We start from the raw sequence: 22,642 nt of genomic DNA, 5'->3' as shown, positions 1-22,642 counted from the left end.
TGTGGTGGAAATGTCATTAGTAGCAGTAGGATGTGGTTTATTTTGTTATTTACAGTTAAGTTTATTATTAATTCTATTTCTTAGTATATGTTTCATTAATATTTGTTATGGTTATGTTTTCTATAAAATTGTAGTTGTATATTGGAGTGCAGGATGATGCCTCCTGTACTTATGCAGAGTTATAGAATGTAATAAAGACGATTCTGGGATGCTGCTGAGATCTGTGAAACGACAAGTTCTGTATTTTCTTACTTGGTTGCTTACTTCTGATGGCTCAAATATCGGATTTTCAAATCCCCTGTGATCCATTGTGGAAGCTGTATCTCTCATTCTAGATCCATTTCTCCAGTAATGGAAAAACTGAAAGTCCTGCAACCTGGAAGAGGAAAGAGAATATGTATTACTTCAAGAAGTTTCCAACTTTTCACAACAAGCCTGGAAATAGAAAACTGCAGGATCTAGATGATTGTGTTACTGAATACCTAGCACCATATTGTTTTACTGAGTTACATTTCCTAATATATGTTAGTGGGAGCCAGGTATCCAAATTGTCTCCATGGAAAGAGTAAAAAAAAAAAAAAAACATTCAGCATGCTTTAAAATTATATAAAAAGTATTACCTCACAGCCCCCTCTAGTGGTGGCTACAGGCAGTTAGAATCTTTAATTCTAAGTATTTCTGCAAGGTAATGAAAGCTCATTATGTTACCACTAAATGTCCCACATTCTATCTGCTGTTGTGGCTGACACCTGGCACCAGAACCTATACTCTAGATCAAGAAAGAAGCAAAAAGATCCATCTATTGTATAACTGCCATGCTGAAGAACTTGCAGCTCCATGGCGCCGCCTTCTTCCATCTCCTTTTTTTTTAAGGTTCCAGTCAGCGGCATAGTTGAAGACTCATGGGCCCCAGGGTAAAGGTTTATCATTAAGTTTCCTCATGTCCGTCAGTACCTTTAGGTTAGTAAGACACATTGATGATGCACGACCAGCGAAGCTCATTTGCAGGGCCTTAAAACGGTAAGGACTTGGTCCAAAAGATATTTCCCCCTATACCAACAACACTTTTTTGGAAACATTTTAATAATACTTCTCTTCCAACAAGGCAGCTCAGCTACAGAGACTCAGCTCAGTGTAAAGTGGATGCCTATATAATGGCATCTTAGATACAGTGATACTAATCTACGCATGGTAAACACCTCTATAATGTTGTAAGTAAACCTGCTGTTAACCGTAGGAACTGATTAGAGTCCAGATACATCCAGTGATGTCTTCTCTGTATGTAATGGGAATGGAATAAGAGGAGAATACTGTAAATCCTTACAACTGCATATTTCTCTATAGCCTCAGTTACATGACTTTATATTAAACTACTGCTACTTCTGACATTATATGTTTTATAATCTCCAAAAGGAAAGAGGGACATGACTAGCAGATTGTAGTTATACATGTTAGTGTGCAAAGTAAGGTTGACGGATTTAAAAAGCTCAAGTTGAAAGAAGGCACAAACTTATTGGCCCGAATGCAATCTCTTTAGTTCTGCCACTGGTTCCAATGAAGCAGCCAGAATAGCTGAACTGTACAGGGTCCAATTTCATACCAATTACCAACCTTGTATCTTCAATTTGAATAATGCACTGAAGGCCCATAAAACACCTTAAATTATTATATTAAGTTCATTGCAACAACAGCCATTTAGAATGTGCCTTCCATAGTTACATAGTTTAAAATGTTAAAAAACATTTATCTATTCCATAGATTGACAGTTCTCATAGTAAATCAGCCCTGATGCCTTTAGTGATTACACCTTGTTTTCTCAAGATGGAGACAGTGCCCCCTTGTCTTTTGATTAAATTTAACCTGGAACAACTTTCCACCATCCTTTTTGTATGGACCATTCATATATTTATCTAAATTAATCATGTCCCCTCTTAGTCGTCTCTTTTCAAGACTAAATAAATCTTGTTGTTTTAATTTTCCTCATAACTGAGAACCTCTACACCCCTATCATTTTTGTGGCTCTATGTTGAACCCTCTCCAGCTCCAGGGCATCCTTTTTATGGACTGGAGCCCAAAACTAGACTGCATATTCCAGGTGAGGCCAAACCAATGCCTTGTACAGTGGTAATATTACATTCCTATCCGGAATGTCCATACCACTTCTGATACATGGCAACTTCTTGCTGGCTTTAGAGGCAGCTGATTGACATTGTATGCTGTTATTTAACTTATTATCTACTAGAATGCTCAGGTACTTCTCAACAAGGGACTCTCCCAGATTTACTCCCACAAGGACATATGTTGCCTGTGGATTACTAGCCCCCATGTGCATAACCTTACATTTATCCACATGTGTGTCATCTGCAAAAATATACACAGTGCTATTAATTCCTACCTCTATACCATTAATAAATATATTAAATAGAAGTGGGCCAAGCACAGAACCCTGGGGTACACCACTTATAACTGGCGACCATCAGGCGTCTATGAGGGACAGTGTCAAATGCCTTTGCAAAGTCCAAGAACACAATATCCACAGCAGCTCCTCCATCCGGCCATCTTCTCACCTCTTCATAGAAGCAGATCAGGTTAGTCTGACAACTTCTATTCTTAGTAAACCCATGCTGGCTGTCACTTATTATACTATTTGATGTCACATACTCCTGTATAATAACTAAAAGCCTGCCTAATTAGAAACGTTTAAAATAGCAAAAATTTTTATTAATTATCAGTTTAAAAATATGCATTCACAATCTAGTCCCTTCCGGATGTGGGATCCAGATGATTTAGGCATTGGCCAATAAAAAGGACTTATATAAAGGGTCCATAGACGGGGTGGTCAGTATAGAGATAATCCCCGGCTAACGGGCTATTGACTTGGGGATCAAGTCTAAGCGGAACTAGTGTGATCTAGCTCCGCTTGACTGAATTAGAGGTGCTGATGTGTTTTGTCAGCCCTCAGGGAACGAGCAAAGTGCCCTACAATCCACTTTTATGAGTGCCAACTCTTTTAGTGCACTATAAAGGGTTAGAGCAATATGCCCTTCCTAACACTTAACGCGTTTCTGCATCATTTGTTGGATTAGATGCGTCCTCAGAGGTGCTAAGGTTATTTATTGTCGGTGTGTCCTTGTTTAGCTACACACCGATAGCATTTCCCCCCCACAGCATTGTTGCAGCTATCAGCCAGGCTGTGAAGTGCCGGGCTTTTAAACTAAAGGCTCCGCCCACTAGGTTGGATGTGTGGAGTGGGCGGTGAGCCTCGCCCGAAGCTGATTGGACAAGATCAGCTTGCTGGCTACATGGGAGCCAGTGTCCCGCCTACCTTAGGTTACAGTCTACTCCCATCACACCATCAGGGGGCGTGCCCCGGACGGCGCGATAGCGGGGACGACCGCCGCCCATGGGGGCAGGGCAGTGGATTAGTGACCGCCCATCACAACGTGACGTCATCATCACGTGGACGTGTCATGTGACTGTCTAGTCATATGTGTTACTATAGAGATCTAATATCGCAGGATTGTCCGGTAAGGCAGATATTTCAGGAGGACGACATGAATGTATTAAATGGCAATCATGGCTATACGGGAATAGTATATATATACATCTGTTCGGCAAGATGAAATGTATGTGATAGTAATTCACTTTTAATCATTTGTTAAACATGACCAATGATGATCGTATAGTCACTAATGATCATATAGTCACTGGGAATATGAATGTTACCTATTGGGCTTATTAAATGAAGCAGGCATATGGTACGAAGTCATTGAGACCTCTAGGTTTAACAGTGTCCAGAGAGAATATCCACCTTGATTCCCTCTGGCAGACTACTTTATCATAGTCACCTCCCCTAGATAGGGGGTCCACTACTTCAATGCCCTGGAATTTAATGACCTCAGGGTGCCCTTGATGATGTTCCCATACATGTCTGGCAATTGGGGTATCTTGTTTGTTGATAATGTCCCTAATATGTTCACCGATTCTTGTTCGCAGCTCCCGGATCGTCTTACCCACATATTGGATGGAACAACAGCAGGTAAGTAGATAGATTACTCCGGTGCTTCTACATGATATAAATTTCTTAATTGGGAATATTTTGTTCGTCCTGGTGCTGCGGATATTATCTCCCTCTTGTATGTATTTGCAGTTTTGACATCTTTTGCATTTATACGTACCCTTTGGGGGCTTGGGGAGCCAGGTGGATTGTTGGATAGGGGTTAAATGACTATGCACTAGGCTATCATTTAAGTTTCTTCCCCTCCGGAATGTAATTGAGGGTTGGTCCCCACCAAGCTCCCAATATCGGGATCACGTCTCAAGATACCCCAGTATGTTTGTAGGGTTTCCCGGATCAGGTGATGTCCTGAATCAAATGATCCGATAATCCGAATTTGAGGATCTTCATCTTCCCGTGCCCTTGGATGTAATAACTCGTTCCGATTGGAGCATAATGCATGTTGGTATGCGTGCCTTAAGACTCCATCTGGGTAACCGCGTTGGCGGAATCTCTCGTGTAGATCCGCTGAGGATGATATAAAATCGGGAAGTGATGAGTTATTTCTTCTTGCCCTTATGAACTGTCCTTTGGGAATGCCTTTAAGTAACGGTTTCGGATGATGGCTTTGCCAACGCAGTAAGTTGTTGGTTGCTGTTGGCTTCCTGTACATATGGGTAGTAATCATCCCTGTGTTGGATCTTCTGATGACTAGATCCAGAAAGACGATTTGGTCACTATGGAATTCTGAGGTGAAATAGAGCCCTATTTCGTTTACGTTGAGGGATGATACAAATTCCATGTATTCATCCTCAGTACCTCTCCATAGGATCAATACATCGTCTATAAAGCGAATCCATAGGGCTATGTTTTGTCCCCATCTTTCCATGTTTTCGCTAAAGACTATCTCCTTCTCCCACCAGCCCAGGAAGAGGTTCGCGTATGTGGGAGCACAAGGGCTCCCCATAGCGACCCCCCTGAGCTGGTGGAAGAACTTGCCATCGAATACAAATGTATTGTTCTCGAGAACAAATTTTAGAAGATCCATAGTGAATTCATTATGTTTTTCACATTGTATGTCTCTTGTACTAAGGAACGATCGAACAGCTCGATAGCCCATTTCGTGCGGGATGGAGCTATATAGCGCCTCAACATCCAAGCTGGCCAGTTGTACGTCAGAATCCATTTGTAGGCCATCCAAACGTCTCAATACGTCCATCGTGTCCTTAATATAGGACGGTAATGTAGTTACGAATGGACGCAGAATCTGATCAACGTATATGCTGATATTTTGGGTGACGCTGTTTATGCCACTCACAATTGGTCGGCCTTTTAAAGGACTGATGCCTTTATGGATTTTGGGAGTGCTATAGAATGTTGCAGTTGTTGGATGTTGGGGAAGCAAGAATTGGTGTTCTGTTTTGCTTATCAATCTGTCCCTCAGAGCGGTATTTAGGATCCCCTCCAGTTTCTTACGGAGATGTGATTTGGGATTTGTAGAGAGCACTTTGTAACAAGCTTTATCATTCAAGATTTTTTTACACATAATAGTGTATTGTTCTCTACTGAGGATGACTAAATTACCGCCTTTATCCGAAGGCTTTATTATAATAGAGTCATCCCTTTCCAGATCTTTTAATGCCCACCATTCGTCCCTGGATAGATTATGATTCGCTGCAATCGTATTTTTCTGCTTTTGTAGGTGGTCAGTTACCATTTTTAGAAACGTGTCTATAAGTGTGTTATCATTAATGGGTGGAAATTTCTTGGATTTGAGCTTTAAATTAGTAAATGGACCTTCTCCTGGTAGTTTATTTCCATCTTCTAGGAGACTCCCTAGAGTTCTCAGACACTCCAGGTCTGTTGTCTCTAGGCCTAGTTCTTGACACTGCCGTCTATCATGTTGTTGGAAGAACTTCTTCCATTTCAACTTTCTGCAGAATAAATTTAGGTCCTTAACCCTGGAAACGTATCTCAAAAATAACATCGTCCCACGGGGCTTAAGAATAAATTTGTTACCATCAATTAGAACTAGGTCCCCCACCCTATTAAAGAAGTGGGAAAAAGAGTCCATTGAGTCCTCCCTCCGCTTTATGCACCTATTGTTGGAGGAAGAGAAGACTCACCTTATATCCTCTGAGACGCTCTTAAAAACGAACATAGAGAACACAAAAAAGTTCTCAACAAGTTCAGAATTTGAACGTAAAGAACAAATACTGCAGCATACTATTGAGCGATTTACAGCTCAGATTAAAGAACGAAAACATTTTCAATTCTGCAGAGATACCGCGGACTTTAGAGAGGGAAACATTTTAGATCTGAACTCGAAAAGCAGTAATCAAACACCAGAGTCTGAAATTGATATCACATCCTCGGAAAACGACAACTCTGACAGTGACACATCGGGGAAAGGTACATCTAGAGGTAGGGGAAGGCGAGGAGGAACATCCAACAGGGGCAGGGGTAGGGGGACCAATAGAGGAGGTGGAAGGAGTGACAGAGGTGGACCCCAGAGAGCCAGAGGGGGTTTTTTATCCCAAGACCCACCACCTCTGGAATATCAACTCAGGGGTCGGAAAGACGATTGAGAAGGATGGACTCACATACGAAAGATGAGATGCAAATAATAAATCTATCGCACAGACCCCTGACAGAAAACGAGAAAAGAGTTCTTTCAAAGGGGCTATCTTTCGTTCCAACTCCATCCTTCGACCTCTTTTCCTGGGTTAAGGACCTAAATTTATTCTGCAGAAAGTTGAAATGGAAGAAGTTCTTCCAACAACATGATAGACGGCAGTGTCAAGAACTAGGCCTAGAGACAACAGACCTGGAGTGTCTGAGAACTCTAGGGAGTCTCCTAGAAGATGGAAATAAACTACCAGGAGAAGGTCCATTTACTAATTTAAAGCTCAAATCCAAGAAATTTCCACCCATTAATGATAACACACTTATAGACACGTTTCTAAAAATGGTAACTGACCACCTACAAAAGCAGCAAAATACGATTGCAGCGAATCATAATCTATCCAGGGACGAATGGTGGGCATTAAAAGATCTGGAAAGGGATGACTCTATTATAATAAAGCCTTCGGATAAAGGCGGTAATTTAGTCATCCTCAGTAGAGAACAATACACTATTATGTGTAAAAAAATCTTGAATGATAAAGCTTGTTACAAAGTGCTCTCTACAAATCCCAAATCACATCTCCGTAAGAAACTGGAGGGGATCCTAAATACCGCTCTGAGGGACAGATTGATAAGCAAAACAGAACACCAATTCTTGCTTCCCCAACATCCAACAACTGCAACATTCTATAGCACTCCCAAAATCCATAAAGGCATCAGTCCTTTAAAAGGCCGACCAATTGTGAGTGGCATAAACAGCGTCACCCAAAATATCAGCATATACGTTGATCAGATTCTGCGTCCATTCGTAACTATATTACCGTCCTATATTAAGGACACGATGGACGTATTGAGACGTTTGGATGGCCTACAAATGGATTCTGACGTACAACTGGCCAGCTTGGATGTTGAGGCGCTATATAGCTCCATCCCGCACGAAATGGGCTATCGAGCTGTTCGATCGTTCCTTAGTACAAGAGACATACAATGTGAAAAACATAATGAATTCACTATGGATCTTCTAAAATTTGTTCTCGAGAACAATACATTTGTATTCGATGGCAAGTTCTTCCACCAGCTCAGGGGGGTCGCTATGGGGAGCCCTTGTGCTCCCACATACGCGAACCTCTTCCTGGGCTGGTGGGAGAAGGAGATAGTCTTTAGCGAAAACATGGAAAGATGGGGACAAAACATAGCCCTATGGATTCGCTTTATAGACGATGTATTGATCCTATGGAGAGGTACTGAGGATGAATACAGGGAATTTGTATCATCCCTCAACGTAAACGAAATAGGGCTCTATTTCACCTCAGAATTCCATAGTGACCAAATCGTCTTTCTGGATCTAGTCATCAGAAGATCCAACACAGGGATGATTACTACCCATATGTACAGGAAGCCAACAGCAACCAACAACTTACTGCGTTGGCAAAGCCATCATCCGAAACCGTTACTTAAAGGCATTCCCAAAGGACAGTTCCTAAGGGCAAGAAGAAATAACTCATCACTTCCCGATTTTATATCATCCTCAGCGGATCTACACGAGAGATTCCGCCAACGCGGTTACCCAGATGGAGTCTTAAGGCACGCATACCAACATGCATTATGCTCCAATCGGAACGAGTTATTACATCCAAGGGCACGGGAAGATGAAGATCCTCAAATTCGGATTATCGGATCATTTGATTCAGGACATCACCTGATCCGGGAAACCCTACAAACATACTGGGGTATCTTGAGACGTGATCCCGATATTGGGAGCTTGGTGGGGACCAACCCTCAATTACATTCCGGAGGGGAAGAAACTTAAATGATAGCCTAGTGCATAGTCATTTAACCCCTATCCAACAATCCACCTGGCTCCCCAAGCCCCCAAAGGGTACGTATAAATGCAAAAGATGTCAAAACTGCAAATACATACAAGAGGGAGATAATATCCGCAGCACCAGGACGAACAAAATATTCCCAATTAAGAAATTTATATCATGTAGAAGCACCGGAGTAATCTATCTACTTACCTGCTGTTGTTCCATCCAATATGTGGGTAAGACGATCCGGGAGCTGCGAACAAGAATCGGTGAACATATTAGGGACATTATCAACAAACAAGATACCCCAATTGCCAGACATGTATGGGAACATCATCAAGGGCACCCTGAGGTCATTAAATTCCAGGGCATTGAAGTAGTGGACCCCCTATCTAGGGGAGGTGACTATGATAAAGTAGTCTGCCAGAGGGAATCAAGGTGGATATTCTCTCTGGACACTGTTAAACCTAGAGGTCTCAATGACTTCGTACCATATGCCTGCTTCATTTAATAAGCCCAATAGGTAACATTCATATTCCCAGTGACTATATGATCATTAGTGACTATACGATCATCATTGGTCATGTTTAACAAATGATTAAAAGTGAATTACTATCACATACATTTCATCTTGCCGAACAGATGTATATATATACTATTCCCGTATAGCCATGATTGCCATTTAATACATTCATGTCGTCCTCCTGAAATATCTGCCTTACCGGACAATCCTGCGATATTAGATCTCTATAGTAACACATATGACTAGACAGTCACATGACACGTCCACGTGATGATGACGTCACGTTGTGATGGGCGGTCACTAATCCACTGCCCTGCCCCCATGGGCGGCGGTCGTCCCCGCTATCGCGCCGTCCGGGGCACGCCCCCTGATGGTGTGATGGGAGTAGACTGTAACCTAAGGTAGGCGGGACACTGGCTCCCATGTAGCCAGCAAGCTGATCTTGTCCAATCAGCTTCGGGCGAGGCTCACCGCCCACTCCACACATCCAACCTAGTGGGCGGAGCCTTTAGTTTAAAAGCCCGGCACTTCACAGCCTGGCTGATAGCTGCAACAATGCTGTGGGTGGGAAATGCTATCGGTGTGTAGCTAAACAAGGACACACCTACAATAAATAACCTTAGCACCTCTGAGGACGCATCTAATCCAACAAATGATGCAGAAACGCGTTAGGTGTTAGGAAGGGCATATTGCTCTAACCCTTTATAGTGCACTAAAAGAGTTGGCACTCATAAAAGTGGATTGTAGGGCACTTTGCTCGTTCCCTGAGGGCTGACAAAACACATCAGCACCTCTAATTCAGTCAAGCGGAGCTAGATCACACTAGTTCCGCTTAGACTTGATCCCCAAGTCAATAGCCCGTTAGCCGGGGATTATCTCTATACTGACCACCCCGTCTATGGACCCTTTATATAAGTCCTTTTTATTGGCCAATGCCTAAATCATCTGGATCCCACATCCGGAAGGGACTAGATTGTGAATGCATATTTTTAAACTGATAATTAATAAAAATTTTTGCTATTTTAAACGTTTCTAATTAGGCAGGCTTTTAGTTATTATCTATCTGAATGAAACGTAAACCTATACAAAAACTTGATTGTGTAAATTGTTTCACATACTCCTGTATGAAGTCTTTTTGTAACCCTTCCAATATTTTCCCCACAATGGAAGTTAAGCTTACAGGCCTGTAATTGCCTGACAAAGTTCTAGAGCTCTTTTTAAATATTGGCACCACATTCGCCTTCATTACGGAATCCCTGAAGATTTTAGACGGTGGTACAGCAATAACAGAATTAAATTCTGGGGTATAACCCATCTGGTCCAGAGCCTTGTACACATTGATTTTTATTGAGCTTAGATTGGATAATGTCTAAATTTAGCCAGTCTAGTATATTACAGAATGCATCACCCACACTGGCACCTCAGAAGTTCTTACTTCTATTGTTTAAACAGAGTTTAAAAAAAAAATAAAATCTATCACCGCCTTCTCTTGGTCTCCAGTTACCATAGCCCCATTATCAGTATATAGGGGTTCAACCTGCCTTGATCTATTTTATTGCATTTATACTTGCCACTTGACTTTTATTTTGTATTTAAGATCATTTTTGTCCTTTTTTTTAAATAATTTATTGCCCTTTTAACTGTAACTGTAAGCCACTCGGGGTGTAATCTAGCCTGTGTTTACTTTTTACCTATATGAATAAATTTAGAAGTATAATGAACCAGGATAGATTTGAATGTCTCCCATTTAACATTAGTATCATCTGATTCCAGTATATAAGCTATTCATTTTTTTCAATTAAGAAATATTTTGGGTCCTAAGTCACTAACCCCATATTATCTTCAGTAGATGAAGAGAACAATGATCATTTAGGCTGCCTACACAGCTCAATTGTTGTAACAACAAACCTCTTCAAACGATCTAGATAATATCCATGGCCATATAGTATTCAGTGCTTGTATTCACTGCAGGATTGAATTACCTGCAGAAATCCATTCTGTAAAGGAAATAGGAGACGCCTATCAACGACAACCCAAGAATGGTGCCAATGACAATTCCAGAAATGGCTCCAGCTGACATGGGTTTTTGATGGGGACTTGTAACACCCCCAGTAGCAAACTGCATCTCTGCTTTTGTAATGCCAAAAGTCTCTCCTGCAGCAGGGAAACAAATACATATTATATTATTAAAATGATGGCAGGTTTTTATTACTATCTCTCTATCTCTGTATATTAATACATTAAATGACATGTTAAACACTCATTCAAAATACAATACCATGTGTCTCAATATCAGCCAAGATGTCTTTGCCGAGCTGCAGAGCATCGCTTCCCGCCAATGACCCTTCCTTTCCATCAATCAGTACAATCTGGATTATTAGTTCTTCGCTGAGGCGAACTGCGCTGAAGATGGAAGATGAGCTGCGCACTTTAGAAATCGCTAACTTGATGGAAGAATATTTCATCTGTATTTAAAAAAACAATACACTAAATAAAATGAGCCTTGTGATACCTCTACTTGTTTCCACTGTAGCATGAGCGGACAATTTTCTTGTACTGGTAGAGCTAGATGAATATTGTAGAGGAACCTACCAGACTGAGGAACGCGTGAAGGAGGCGGCTTCTGTATGTCTCCAGATTGAATGTAGAAGAATACTCCAGGGAGATGATGACGCCTGGTAAGCAACAAACGACAAAGATAACATCATTTATTTATCAATTTAAGTGTCACTTTGTTAAACTTAGTTTCTATTTTGCCCCCTATGTCTGCAGAGGTATAAAGCCTGGTGCACAACTGTGTCAGAAAGATAAACGGAAGGACTTTTGTTTACCTTGTATTCCCCTTAGACTTCCATGGACCTTCTGTGATGAACCTTCCACTATGGAGTTACATCTCAGGGTGCATTGGCACTAGAGAGCCTCACGTTTAGCACAAAAAGCCTCTCCCACCTGGACACACACTTCTTATAGCTATGCTAGCACACAGACAATCACAGGGTAACACAGTGTAGCAGTAATTCACCTCTCCAAAGGTATGGGAACGTATATAGCAACATGGAACAAACTCATTAAAGGGAAATTTAATATGCAAAGGCACAATGCTAATAGGTTACAAAAATGATGAAATAAACATACATACATAAAAGCAAAAAAGAAAAATAAAGAGGCATAACATAAAGACAGGCAGACCTCTTACTAAGTAGATTGGCAAAGAGATCCCCGGAGGAGAACAACCAACAAATCCGACCACTTTGTTGTGTGAGAGGGGCGGGGCTACACCTGGAACAAGGTGGGATATTTCCTAATCATGTCATATCTTCTTCCAAAGGTCTCCTGAAGAAATGCCTAGCATATTTCCCAACATAAATTTATAACTCAAGCCATACCAAACACCACTATAAAATATATTTAGCCAATTGCCTAATATCTATTTTGTTGGCTTCCTGTGATCAAAATCCATAGCGCTGGACACCCTCGGAATATCAGATGCATTGACAATAAATTGAAATATATGAGTTGGCTGGCTTTGAAGTATAGTTATGCATAATCTAAGGGACTAGGAGTCATAGGGTCTACTACAATTAATGGTTTCTATTCATGGGGCAGACCATACACAGAGGGGGGTGGGGGGTGGGTTGAGGAAACAGTTGGTCTGGTGGGTAGGTGTTAATTCCATTATCTTAAAGCCAATGCTGTGGGGGGAGAGTGTATAATAACCCATAACTCCATTACACATCTGTCATCCAGCTTTCTCAAAAACAGAATAAAGAAATACAGGCGATGTACTGTTGATGGAAGTGGGGGGGGGGGGTTCAGTATTTTGTGTGCACCTACCACAGATAGCACAGCAATGTCCTATAGGCTGCAGGGGATTAGCGCAGGTGGCCTCTGGACACTTGTTCCGAGTATACTGAAGACGTGCAGAGCAAATATCTCTGAACATCTAGAAGTAAAACACAAAGAGGAATTTTCCCTGTGAGTAAACATGTGAGCGGATTATGTGTTTTCAGCAGTACAGTATGTTTCACACACCATGCCCTCACCCCATCATTGCCGCATAAGCACCCAGTGCTGTCCTGGCATCTGGAGTTAGTAATCTGAGGTTGGGCCAATCCAGAGAATTGCAGCTTACCAGAGGGCGACTTAAGATATTGTGAAAAGTCTTCATTGTTGGTAAATTTCTGACAAATGAGAGGAAAAAAGACATGTATTGAAAAATGATAGATTAAAAGGAACCTGTGATCAGGAGGGTTATTTTTAAATAAAGACAGGTTCCAATAGCCTCTGACCTGTTGATTGAATTACTGCCTTTGTGGTGCAGCTGAGTAATTCCAGTGCTTTTTAATATTTTTTTTCCTCCCTGCATATGTGGTGACTACCGGGAGAACGGAGGGCAGTTTATATGGTACAAGCCATGTGCTCCGCAATGCATCCTCCCTCTACAACATCCCCCATCGGGGCCTAGCCTTTTTCATGGCAGGAGGAAGCTGGGGTTCTGAATAGCGGTTGTGGCTGGATTCCATATGCACAGCCTTATGTAGGCCCCCTCAGCAGCTCTGGGCTTCGGCACTTGCCCAGGCCTACCTAGTGCTGGCGCCGGCCTTGCAGACAGACCTCCACGATCTGGAATCTATGCTACCTGCTGCTGAAGCAGCCAACTATTTCCTCCAGCCTGAAGCTACCCTACCAGTCTGAGAGTGCTCTTGTGGACCGAGATCCAACCAGCCATCTCTATTCAGCTGAAGTTTGCTGCAATTGTGGCCATTGCCCAGTCTACAATAAAGGACTGTAAGTTATATCCTTTACCTATGTTGCCTCTGAGTGATCCCTGTGCCAGGCTGTCTACCATCAAGGGCACCCCATCCTCCATCAGCAGGGATTGCTCACCGGGGTTGCCCCGGGGAGAAACTTACACCTTCAGCCTCGTCTTCTATTTTCTTGCACATACCACCTGCTGGAGACCTGCCAGACTGTGGACAAGGCCTCCGTTCCCTTATACCAAGCACCCTGACCACCGACTAGCGCTAGGCCGCGCTAACCAGCCACTACATGTCACACACATGTCATGTTCCTGTGACACGACTTTATGACAGGGTACCTATATCCTACCTGTGACATTTTATGATGCAAGTAAACTTATTACCTGACTATGCCTGCTGAATAGGTCTGTAATAGGAACATTTATTGCAGGGTCAGGTTCCAGTTGGAACTGCAGTAAAATAGGACCACAGTTCCAAAGCTAGGCTAACAGGGCATGATAGAGTTGTGTCCCAAATAAGGGCTATTGTAGGGATTTCTTATGACCATTGAGTCAGTTAAACCCAAGCCCACATGGACATCGGTTAAGGTAAACCTGGCTGATAGATCAAATCCTGTCATTTCTACTTGTCTTATTTTCCTAAAAAGTACTGTAATAGAAACAATGAACTCAAGATGGCGCCGAGATCCTAGACCACGCCTCAAAGTTTTGAAGCTAAGGAATACGGACCTGACGTCAATGTGCGACTGCAGGGAAGTTCTCCAATTAAGAGACTTACCTATATTGACTTCTCAGACAGTCACTTACATTGGGGTGAATCATTGTTACCACACCTCCCGACGGAGCCACATAGATGACCCATCTGCGATTCTTGAGACATACAAACAAACCTACGAGGTGAGTCCTCTATACACATGTTTACCATATACATGAGGACACCCTAGGCAAGTTCTCATACGCTCAGTGACGAGGAAATGAATCCATCAAAAATACTCCACGTATATACCATGTGCAAATATTTGTAAATAAAGCAGCACATTCATAATCACTAATCACTAGCTGTATTTTTCTTGTTTTGAGAAAAACAAATAGAGCGTGCCCTATCTTGGCTGTAAGAACGGCCATGCATCTCTATTCTCTATGGAGAGGGCAGGGGTTAACCGTGATCCCCTCTCCTCCTTTCCAGCGCGCCAGACGTGTGCGTGCCAGGCTATAGCCGGGCGGGCACACGTTTATATGAATGCAGCCTAAATATATATTTTTTTTAAGGGGAAGGGGGGGGCCACATGCAGAAATCTGCTATGGGGCCCAGCCTCTCCTAGTTACGCCCTTGATTCAGAGGTACGACAAAGCAACATGCCAGAGGCTATTGGAACCTGTCATCATGTAGAAATGACCTTCCTGGTGACAGGTACCCTTTAACCCTTTCACGACCCGTGACGTAATAGCACGTCACGGGTCGGCCGCGGGTGCATGGAGAGGGCTCACGCGCTGAGCCCTCTCCATAGCCGGTAAGTCTTTGCTGCATATTGCAGCAAAGGCTTACCGGTAACACCCGCGATCGGTGCTAGCACCGATCGCGGGTGTTTTCACCTCGATCGCCGCCGGCAATGCTGCCGGCGGCTTCAAAAGCATGGCGGCGCGTGGGCGCCGCCATCTTTTCTGGGATCGCCGCTCCCCGTGACGTCATCGGGGAGCGGCGATCCGTCGCCATGGTAACCTCGGGTCTCGCGAAGACCCGAGGCTACTTCTGGTTAACCCATGCATTACAATGTGCTATCAGCACATTGTAATGTATGAGGAGTAAAATCCCCATATACTGCCATACTGTAGTATGGCAGTATATGATAGGATCGTGCAGACCCCCTAGGGTTAAAGTACCCTAGGGAGTCTGAAAAGTACTAAAAATAAAAATAAAAAAAAGTTAAAAGAAAAAAAATTATAATAAAAAACCCTAAAAACTCAAATCACCCCCCTTTCCCTAGAACTGATATAAATATAAATAAACAGTAAAAATCATAAACACATTAGGTATCGCCGCGTCCGAAAATGCCCGATCTATCAAAATATGATAACGGTTTTTCACTGTGTTTAATCCCGTAACGGAAAATCGCGCCCAAATTCGAAAATGGCACTTTTTTTGTCATTTAAAAAAATTAAAAAATTCTATAAAAAGTGATCACAAGGTCGTACAGTCCTAAAATTGATAACATTGTAAACGTCATCAAAATCCGCAAAAAACGACACCACTCACAGCTCAGTACACCAAAGTATAAAAAAGTTATTAGCGCCAGAAGATGGCAAAATCCCCAAAAAATTTTTTGTACAGGAGGTTTTAATTTTTTTAAATGTATGAAAACATTATAAAACCTATACAAATTTGGTATCCCCGTAATCGTACCGACCCAAAGAATAAAGTAGACATGTCATTTGGGGCGCACAGTGAAATCCGTAACATCCAAGCCCACAAGAAGGCGGCACAAATGCGTTTTTTTACCAATTTCACTGCATTTGGAATTTTTTTCCCGCTTCCTAGTACACGGCATGGAATATTCAATACCATCTCTATGAAGTGCAATTTGTTACGCAGAAAATAAGCCGTCACACAGCTCTGTACATGGAAAAATAAAAAAGTTATGGATTTTTGATCATGGGGAGTAAAAAATGAAAATGAAAAAACAAAAAAGGGCCAGGTCCTGAAAGGGTTAATGCTGGAGACAGAAAGTCATTGTGGATTATGGAAAATTTTCTAAAAATAATCTTTTTTTTCCTTTGCATACATTCTGTAGTGGGCATCTCCAGTAATTGGAAAAAAAAAGCTGCCACAAATCGTTGATTTCTACTGAGCCAAAATCTGACCAAATTTGTGCCTAAATCTGTAGATATAAATTTTCCTGGGGCCTTAAAATCCGCAGCAAAAACATTTCAATTAAATTGCATCCACTATGCAGTGGCATTCTTACCTGTGTGTCTATGAGCTTAAAGGGATATTCCAGATGATTAACATAGATGACATATTTATAGAAAAGGCTTTTTTGCAAGCCCTTTTTACGAAAAACAAGGTGATGTTTCATGCTTGGGTTAAAACCACTAAATCCATGTGGCTGATTTTCTATTAAAATTGTGACAGAAACCAGCTAAACCGTAAAACAGCTGTGTCCTCCACAGTATTAAAGGACATCTACCACCAAGATGAATTACTGTATGAAAATGAGCCTGGGGGGCTCCAGGCTCCACTAACACAGGGCAGCCATCAGGAAATTCGGGGCCCCATACAGCAAAAGTGTCTGGGCCCCAACACACCCCAAAACCGAACAAGCCTCCTGCCCCCCGCAGTGACCTTTCACAAACAGGGTTTGAGGCCTGTTGCTACGACAAGGCACACTCTTCTGGTAGATTGCCAATAGGAGTCATACTTTTGGTCAAGTATATTTATTATAGTGCAAATATGGCATCAAAAACTAAAGCATGGTGAACAGTAAACATATAAAAGTGTTTAACAGACAACATATAACAAATATAACATTATAAAGTGCAATTGCTAGGGCCGCCACTATCTTTTAATGTTTTAATAAAGAATTGTGTTAATTACCAGTGGGGGTGCTCCAGTGCACCTAAGGGCTCTTTACGTCACCCTGCCACCAGTCCTGAGGTAATCTGAAGTCCTGGTACCTGTGCCTGCTCAGCAACCTCTGTGAATCACTGCATAAGGGTCAGGACTTCATATTTCCTCAGAACCAATGGGAAGGAAAAGAAGGAGCGTTCATTGCATGCCCCAAGGAAACCTAAAGTCCCAGCACCTGCACACTGATTCACAGAGGCTGCTGAGCAGGCACAGGTATCGGGATTTCGGATCACCGCAGGACTGGCCGCTGGGTGACATAAGGAGCCCTTAGGTGCACTGGAGCACTCCCACTGCTCCTAAGCTGGTAATTAACATAATTCTTTATAAAAGCATTAAAGGATAACCATAGAGGCCATTTTGATGGAACTTACAGTGCTGAAGTCAGGGTCATCAGGTGCATAGCATGATACCTTCAGGTACTATGCTGTGCACCTGGTGCTTGATTCCCTTTAAACAAGGGATATATATAAAGACAAAATACTCATGTACCACACTATAAAAATAACTTTATTAGATGCATGCATCTATAAGTGTGTAGTCACAAGAATGCCAATAAATAAGCATCAGCATTCAATGGATAAAGTAAATGCAACTCGTACTGCCTCTATTATAGAGGAATAATGCTTCTATTTTAAGAGCACACAACTTAATACTGCCATATATGTACACTAAAAACATACTACAATACCTTCTCTGATAAACAAGAATGTAACTACCATAGTACTGCCCCCTATGTACAAGAATATAACTACTATAATACTGCTCCCTATGTACAAGAATATAACTACTATAATACTGCCCCCTATGTACAAGAATATAACTACTATAATACTGACCCCTATGTACAAGAATATAACTACTATAATACTGACCCCTATGTACAGGGATATAACTACTATAATACTGACCCCTATGTACAGGGATATAACTACTATAATACTGCCCCCTATGTACAGGAATATAGCTACTGTAATACTGCCCCCTATGTACAAGGATATAACTACTATAATACTGCCCCCTATGTACAGGAATATAACTACTATAATACTGCCCCCTATGTACAGGAATATAACTACTATAATACTGTCCCCTATGTACAGGAATATAACTACTATAATACTGCCCCCTATGTACAAGAATATAACTACTATAATACTGCCCCTATGTACAGGAATATAACTACTATAATACTGCCCCCCATGTACAAGAATATAACTACTATAATACTGCCCCCTATGTACAAGAATATAACTACTATAATACTACCCCCTATGTACAAGAATATAACTACTATAATACTGCCCCCCATGTACAGGAATATAACTACTATAATACTGCCCTCTATGTACAAGAATATAACTACTATATTACTGCCCCCTATGTACAAGAATATAACTACTATAACACTGCCCCCTATGTACAGGAATATAACTACTATAATACTGCCTCCTATGTACAAGAATATAACTACTATAATACTGCCCCCTATGTACAAGAATATAACTACTACAATACTGCCCCCTATGTACAAGAATATAACTACTATAAAACTGCCTCCTATGTACAAGAATATAACTACTATAATACTGCCTCCTATGTACAAGAATATAACTACTATAATACTACATATATACACAGAAGTGAACATGCAAAAAATCAGTATTTATCATATACAGCTACAGAAAACACATGAGATCCTCACCTATTGCATCCAGTGACATCAGGTGACGTGTCCTCGGATTGTTCTCGTTCCTCTTCTCCATTAGCTCCACCATCACCTTGTCTCTTCCTCCACGTACACAGAATTCCTGCAGAGTTTACCACACAGACGTCTTATGTTCTGCACTTTCCCATTGTCCCTTCTTCTGCTACCACCAATACTGTGCCCCAAATACTGTAATAGAGCCCCCTGAAATATTAGTACCACACAAATAGTGCCCCATAATGTAACACACTGTAATGGTAAGGGTAATTTATTTCTTCTTTCTCTCCTACCCCAGACATAGAATGAATGGCCCCAGCCTACCCCAGACATATAATAAATGCCCCTGCCTACCCCAGACATATAATAAATGCCCCCTGCCTACCCCAGACATATAATAAATGCCCCCTGCCTACCCCAGACATAGAATGAATGGCCCCAGCCTACCCCAGACATATAATAAATGCCCCCTGCCTACCCCAGACATAGAATGAATGGCCCCTGCCTACCCCAGACATATAATAAATGCCCCTGCCTACCCCAGACATAGAATGAATGGCCCCAGCCTACCCCAGACACAGAATGAATGGCCCCAGCCTACCCCAGACACAGAATGAATGGCCCCAGCCTACCCCAGACACAGAATGAATGGCCCCAGCCTACCCCAGACACAGAATGAATGGCCCCTGCCCACCCCAGACATAGAAGTAATGGCCCCAGCCCGCCCCAGACATATAATTAATGCCCCCCTGCCCGAGACATAGAATTAATGCCCACTGCCAGCCCTAGATATACAATAATGCCCCCCCAGACACATAAATAATGCCCCCTGCCAGCCCCAGATATAGAATAATGCCTCCCACCATATAAATAATGCCCCCTGCCAGCCCCAGATATAGAATGCCCCCTGCCAGCCCCAGATACAGAATAATGCCCCCCCCCCTGTCCCAGACACATAAATAATGCCCCCTGCCAGCCCCAGATATAGAATAATGCCCCCCGTCATATAATTAATGCCCCCTGCGGGCCCCAGATACAGAATAATATCCGCAAGCCCCCCCCCCTGACATATAAATAATGCCCCCTGCAAGCCCCATATATAGAATGCCCCCCGTCATATAATTAATGCCCCATGCGGGCCCCAGATACAGAATGTGTCCCCCCCTGCCCCAGACACATAAATAATGCCCCTGCCAGCCCCAGATATAGAATACCCCCCGTCATATAATTAATGCCCCCTGCGGGCCCAAGATACAGAATAATGCCCCCCCCCCCTGCCCCACACATAAAATTAATGTCCCCTTTCTATAATTAAAAAAAAAATACATAATACTCACCCCTTTGGCGCAGGTTTCTTCCTGTCCTCGGTCTTCTGTGGCTTGGTGTAGAGGCTCAGGATAGTGACGTCACTGCCCCGCGCCTCCACACCAAGCCGCGGAGCTGCAGGGAGGGCCGGAGCTGACATGGTAAGTGCCAGCCTCCTCCACGCTACACAGGTTGCGCAATGACGTCGATTGCGCAACCTGTGTAGCTGCCTGTATACACAGACGCAGAAGCAGCGGTGCTGCGCTGCGTCTGTGTACTGATTAATAGTACCTGCATCGAACGATCGTACGATGCAGGTACTATACATTAAATCAAAAATTGTAAGGAGGGAGTGCGGGCGGCCCGGATCAGCGCCGGCCCGGCCCCAGACCGGCCCAGGACCGACCGGCCGCACCTGTGTGCAGCACAGACCGCACAGTCTGCGGCCCACCGGCCGGGCCCCCGGGCCCCCCCCCCCCTAGTGTCTTAGAGTCCGGGCCCCATAGGGCAGTACCAGTTGTACTGCCCTATCGGCGGCCCTGCACTAACACCTATGGAGCCTGAAGCCCCTCAGGCTTATTTGCATACAGTCTTTCATCCTGGTGGTAGATGTCCTTTAAGAAACCTTTTCACATTCTGTAGCAATCTTGCCCTGCCTGTCCAGCATTAAAGAGATTGTCCATTTTTGAAACATTCAGGGGCTGATAGAGGGGGTCACTAGCGGAAGACAGCTTTTCCTACCAAATAACTAGATTACAATATTATTATAATATTAAATACAAAGATGGGAGATCTGAAATGATCTGCAGAAGTCCAAAGCAGTCAATAATGTAATAGGGGCAGGGATTAGCAAGCAGATAAAGCAATGTTCTTCAACGATAGAATAGTAATATAATGCTCTACAGAACATGATGCAAAGCTACAATGTCATAATCTGCAGAACATAACAATATGTATTTATCAAGGGGAAGAGGGAGCAATGTCCTACAGATCTCTTAAGGAAGTAATGCGGAATAATCTGCAGAGTATATCAATATCTATGTTTCAGAAATTGGAAACTACAATGTTCTGTATTTATTCGAAGATGCCAGTAATGTAATAATCTGCAGAATATGGCAGAAATTGGAGTGCAAGGCGTAATGTTCTGCAGGTGTCATTCAAGGTCAGTGACGTAATAATCTGCAGAACATATTAATAATCCTGTTGTGTAGACTGATAATTTGCTATTGTATCAACTGCAGAAAAGAAAGATCTTTAATTAAAGTCTTACGAAAACGCCCAGAAACCTGAGATGTTTGTGAAGTCTGGAGACGTGAGTCACCTACGAGTCGACAGAGAGACAAGCCAGCACAGGTAAAATCGTCTCATCCCGGGCAGAATGACGACACCATGCAGCCGCCTGTACACAATTGTGTTCTGCTGCTGGTAGGTTTTTGGTGTCCTCAACAGATGACAAGATCTGGCACAAGAAACACCAACACAACGCCAACATCCGTAATACAGAACCCTGCTTCAAAGGAAAATGATCTGCTTGATGGCCCCGTTAGGAGCCACTGTCCAAAGTATGACAACTGCTTGAAAGACAGCTCCTCAACACAAGGCTATTGTATAACAATATCAGGATACAGCGTTCTCACAGATTGTAAGCACTTTGTGAGCATTGCTTTGTAGTGTCTTACTTTGCCTATATACAGTGGGTTATGGAAAGTATTGAGACCCCCTTTAATTTTTTACTCTTTGTTTCATTGCAGCCAATTGGTAAGATCAAAAATGTTCTATTTTTTACTCATCAATGTACACTCTGCGCCCCATCTTGAAAGAAAAAAACTGAAATGTAGATATTTTTGCTATAATTTATTAAACAAGAAAAACTGAAATATCACTTGGTCATAAGTATTCAGAGTTCCCATTAATGTACAGAGGTGCAGAGTGTACATAAATGAGCAAGAAATAGAACTCTTTTGACCCTACCAATTGGCTACAATGAAACACAGAGTGAAAAATTTTAAGGGGTCTGAACACTTTCTGTACCCACTGTAGGTGTTCCCCACTGCAGAATACAATGGCGCTATATAAATATTTTTTTCACATTTATACCACAAGAGTGAATGTATAGAACCTGCACAACTTCTATAAGGCTATTAGCAGCAGTGTATACAACAAGGGTCTCTAAACTATGGCAAAATGCTCTTAGGTCACAAGGCCACTAGTGTTTTTAATGTGCAAATGCAATCCTATTTGTCATAGGATTGTACTCGGTCTGAACTCTGACATATACATAGTCTATTCTAGGTTTCA

The 22,642-nt window shown here is 42.4% G+C and overlaps 1 protein-coding gene across 2 annotated transcripts in view; it reads right to left on the bottom strand.

The window, feature by feature from the left end:
* AMN (amnion associated transmembrane protein) overlaps positions 1-22,642 on the bottom strand; it is a 71,038-nt gene that overhangs the window by 5,176 nt on the left and 43,220 nt on the right. The window contains exons 6-11 of one of the 2 annotated variants that reach the window (XM_072116227.1): positions 12,997-13,134; positions 12,788-12,896; positions 11,546-11,628; positions 11,232-11,418; positions 10,936-11,107; positions 253-376 (exon numbers count right to left, since the gene is read on the bottom strand). In XM_072116227.1, coding sequence (XP_071972328.1) covers positions 253-376; positions 10,936-11,107; positions 11,232-11,418; positions 11,546-11,628; positions 12,788-12,896; positions 12,997-13,134 — 813 coding nt within the window. The remainder of the gene's footprint in view (positions 1-252; positions 377-10,935; positions 11,108-11,231; positions 11,419-11,545; positions 11,629-12,787; positions 12,897-12,996; positions 13,135-22,642) is intronic. The other variant, XM_072116228.1, reaches the window with a different exon arrangement.

Source organism: Engystomops pustulosus, chromosome 7 (assembly GCF_040894005.1).
Source record: "Engystomops pustulosus chromosome 7, aEngPut4.maternal, whole genome shotgun sequence".
Lineage (NCBI taxonomy): Eukaryota > Metazoa > Chordata > Amphibia > Anura > Leptodactylidae > Engystomops > Engystomops pustulosus.
The sequence above is the reverse complement of the archived record's forward strand: the minus strand, read 5'-3'. Positions and strand labels throughout refer to the sequence as shown.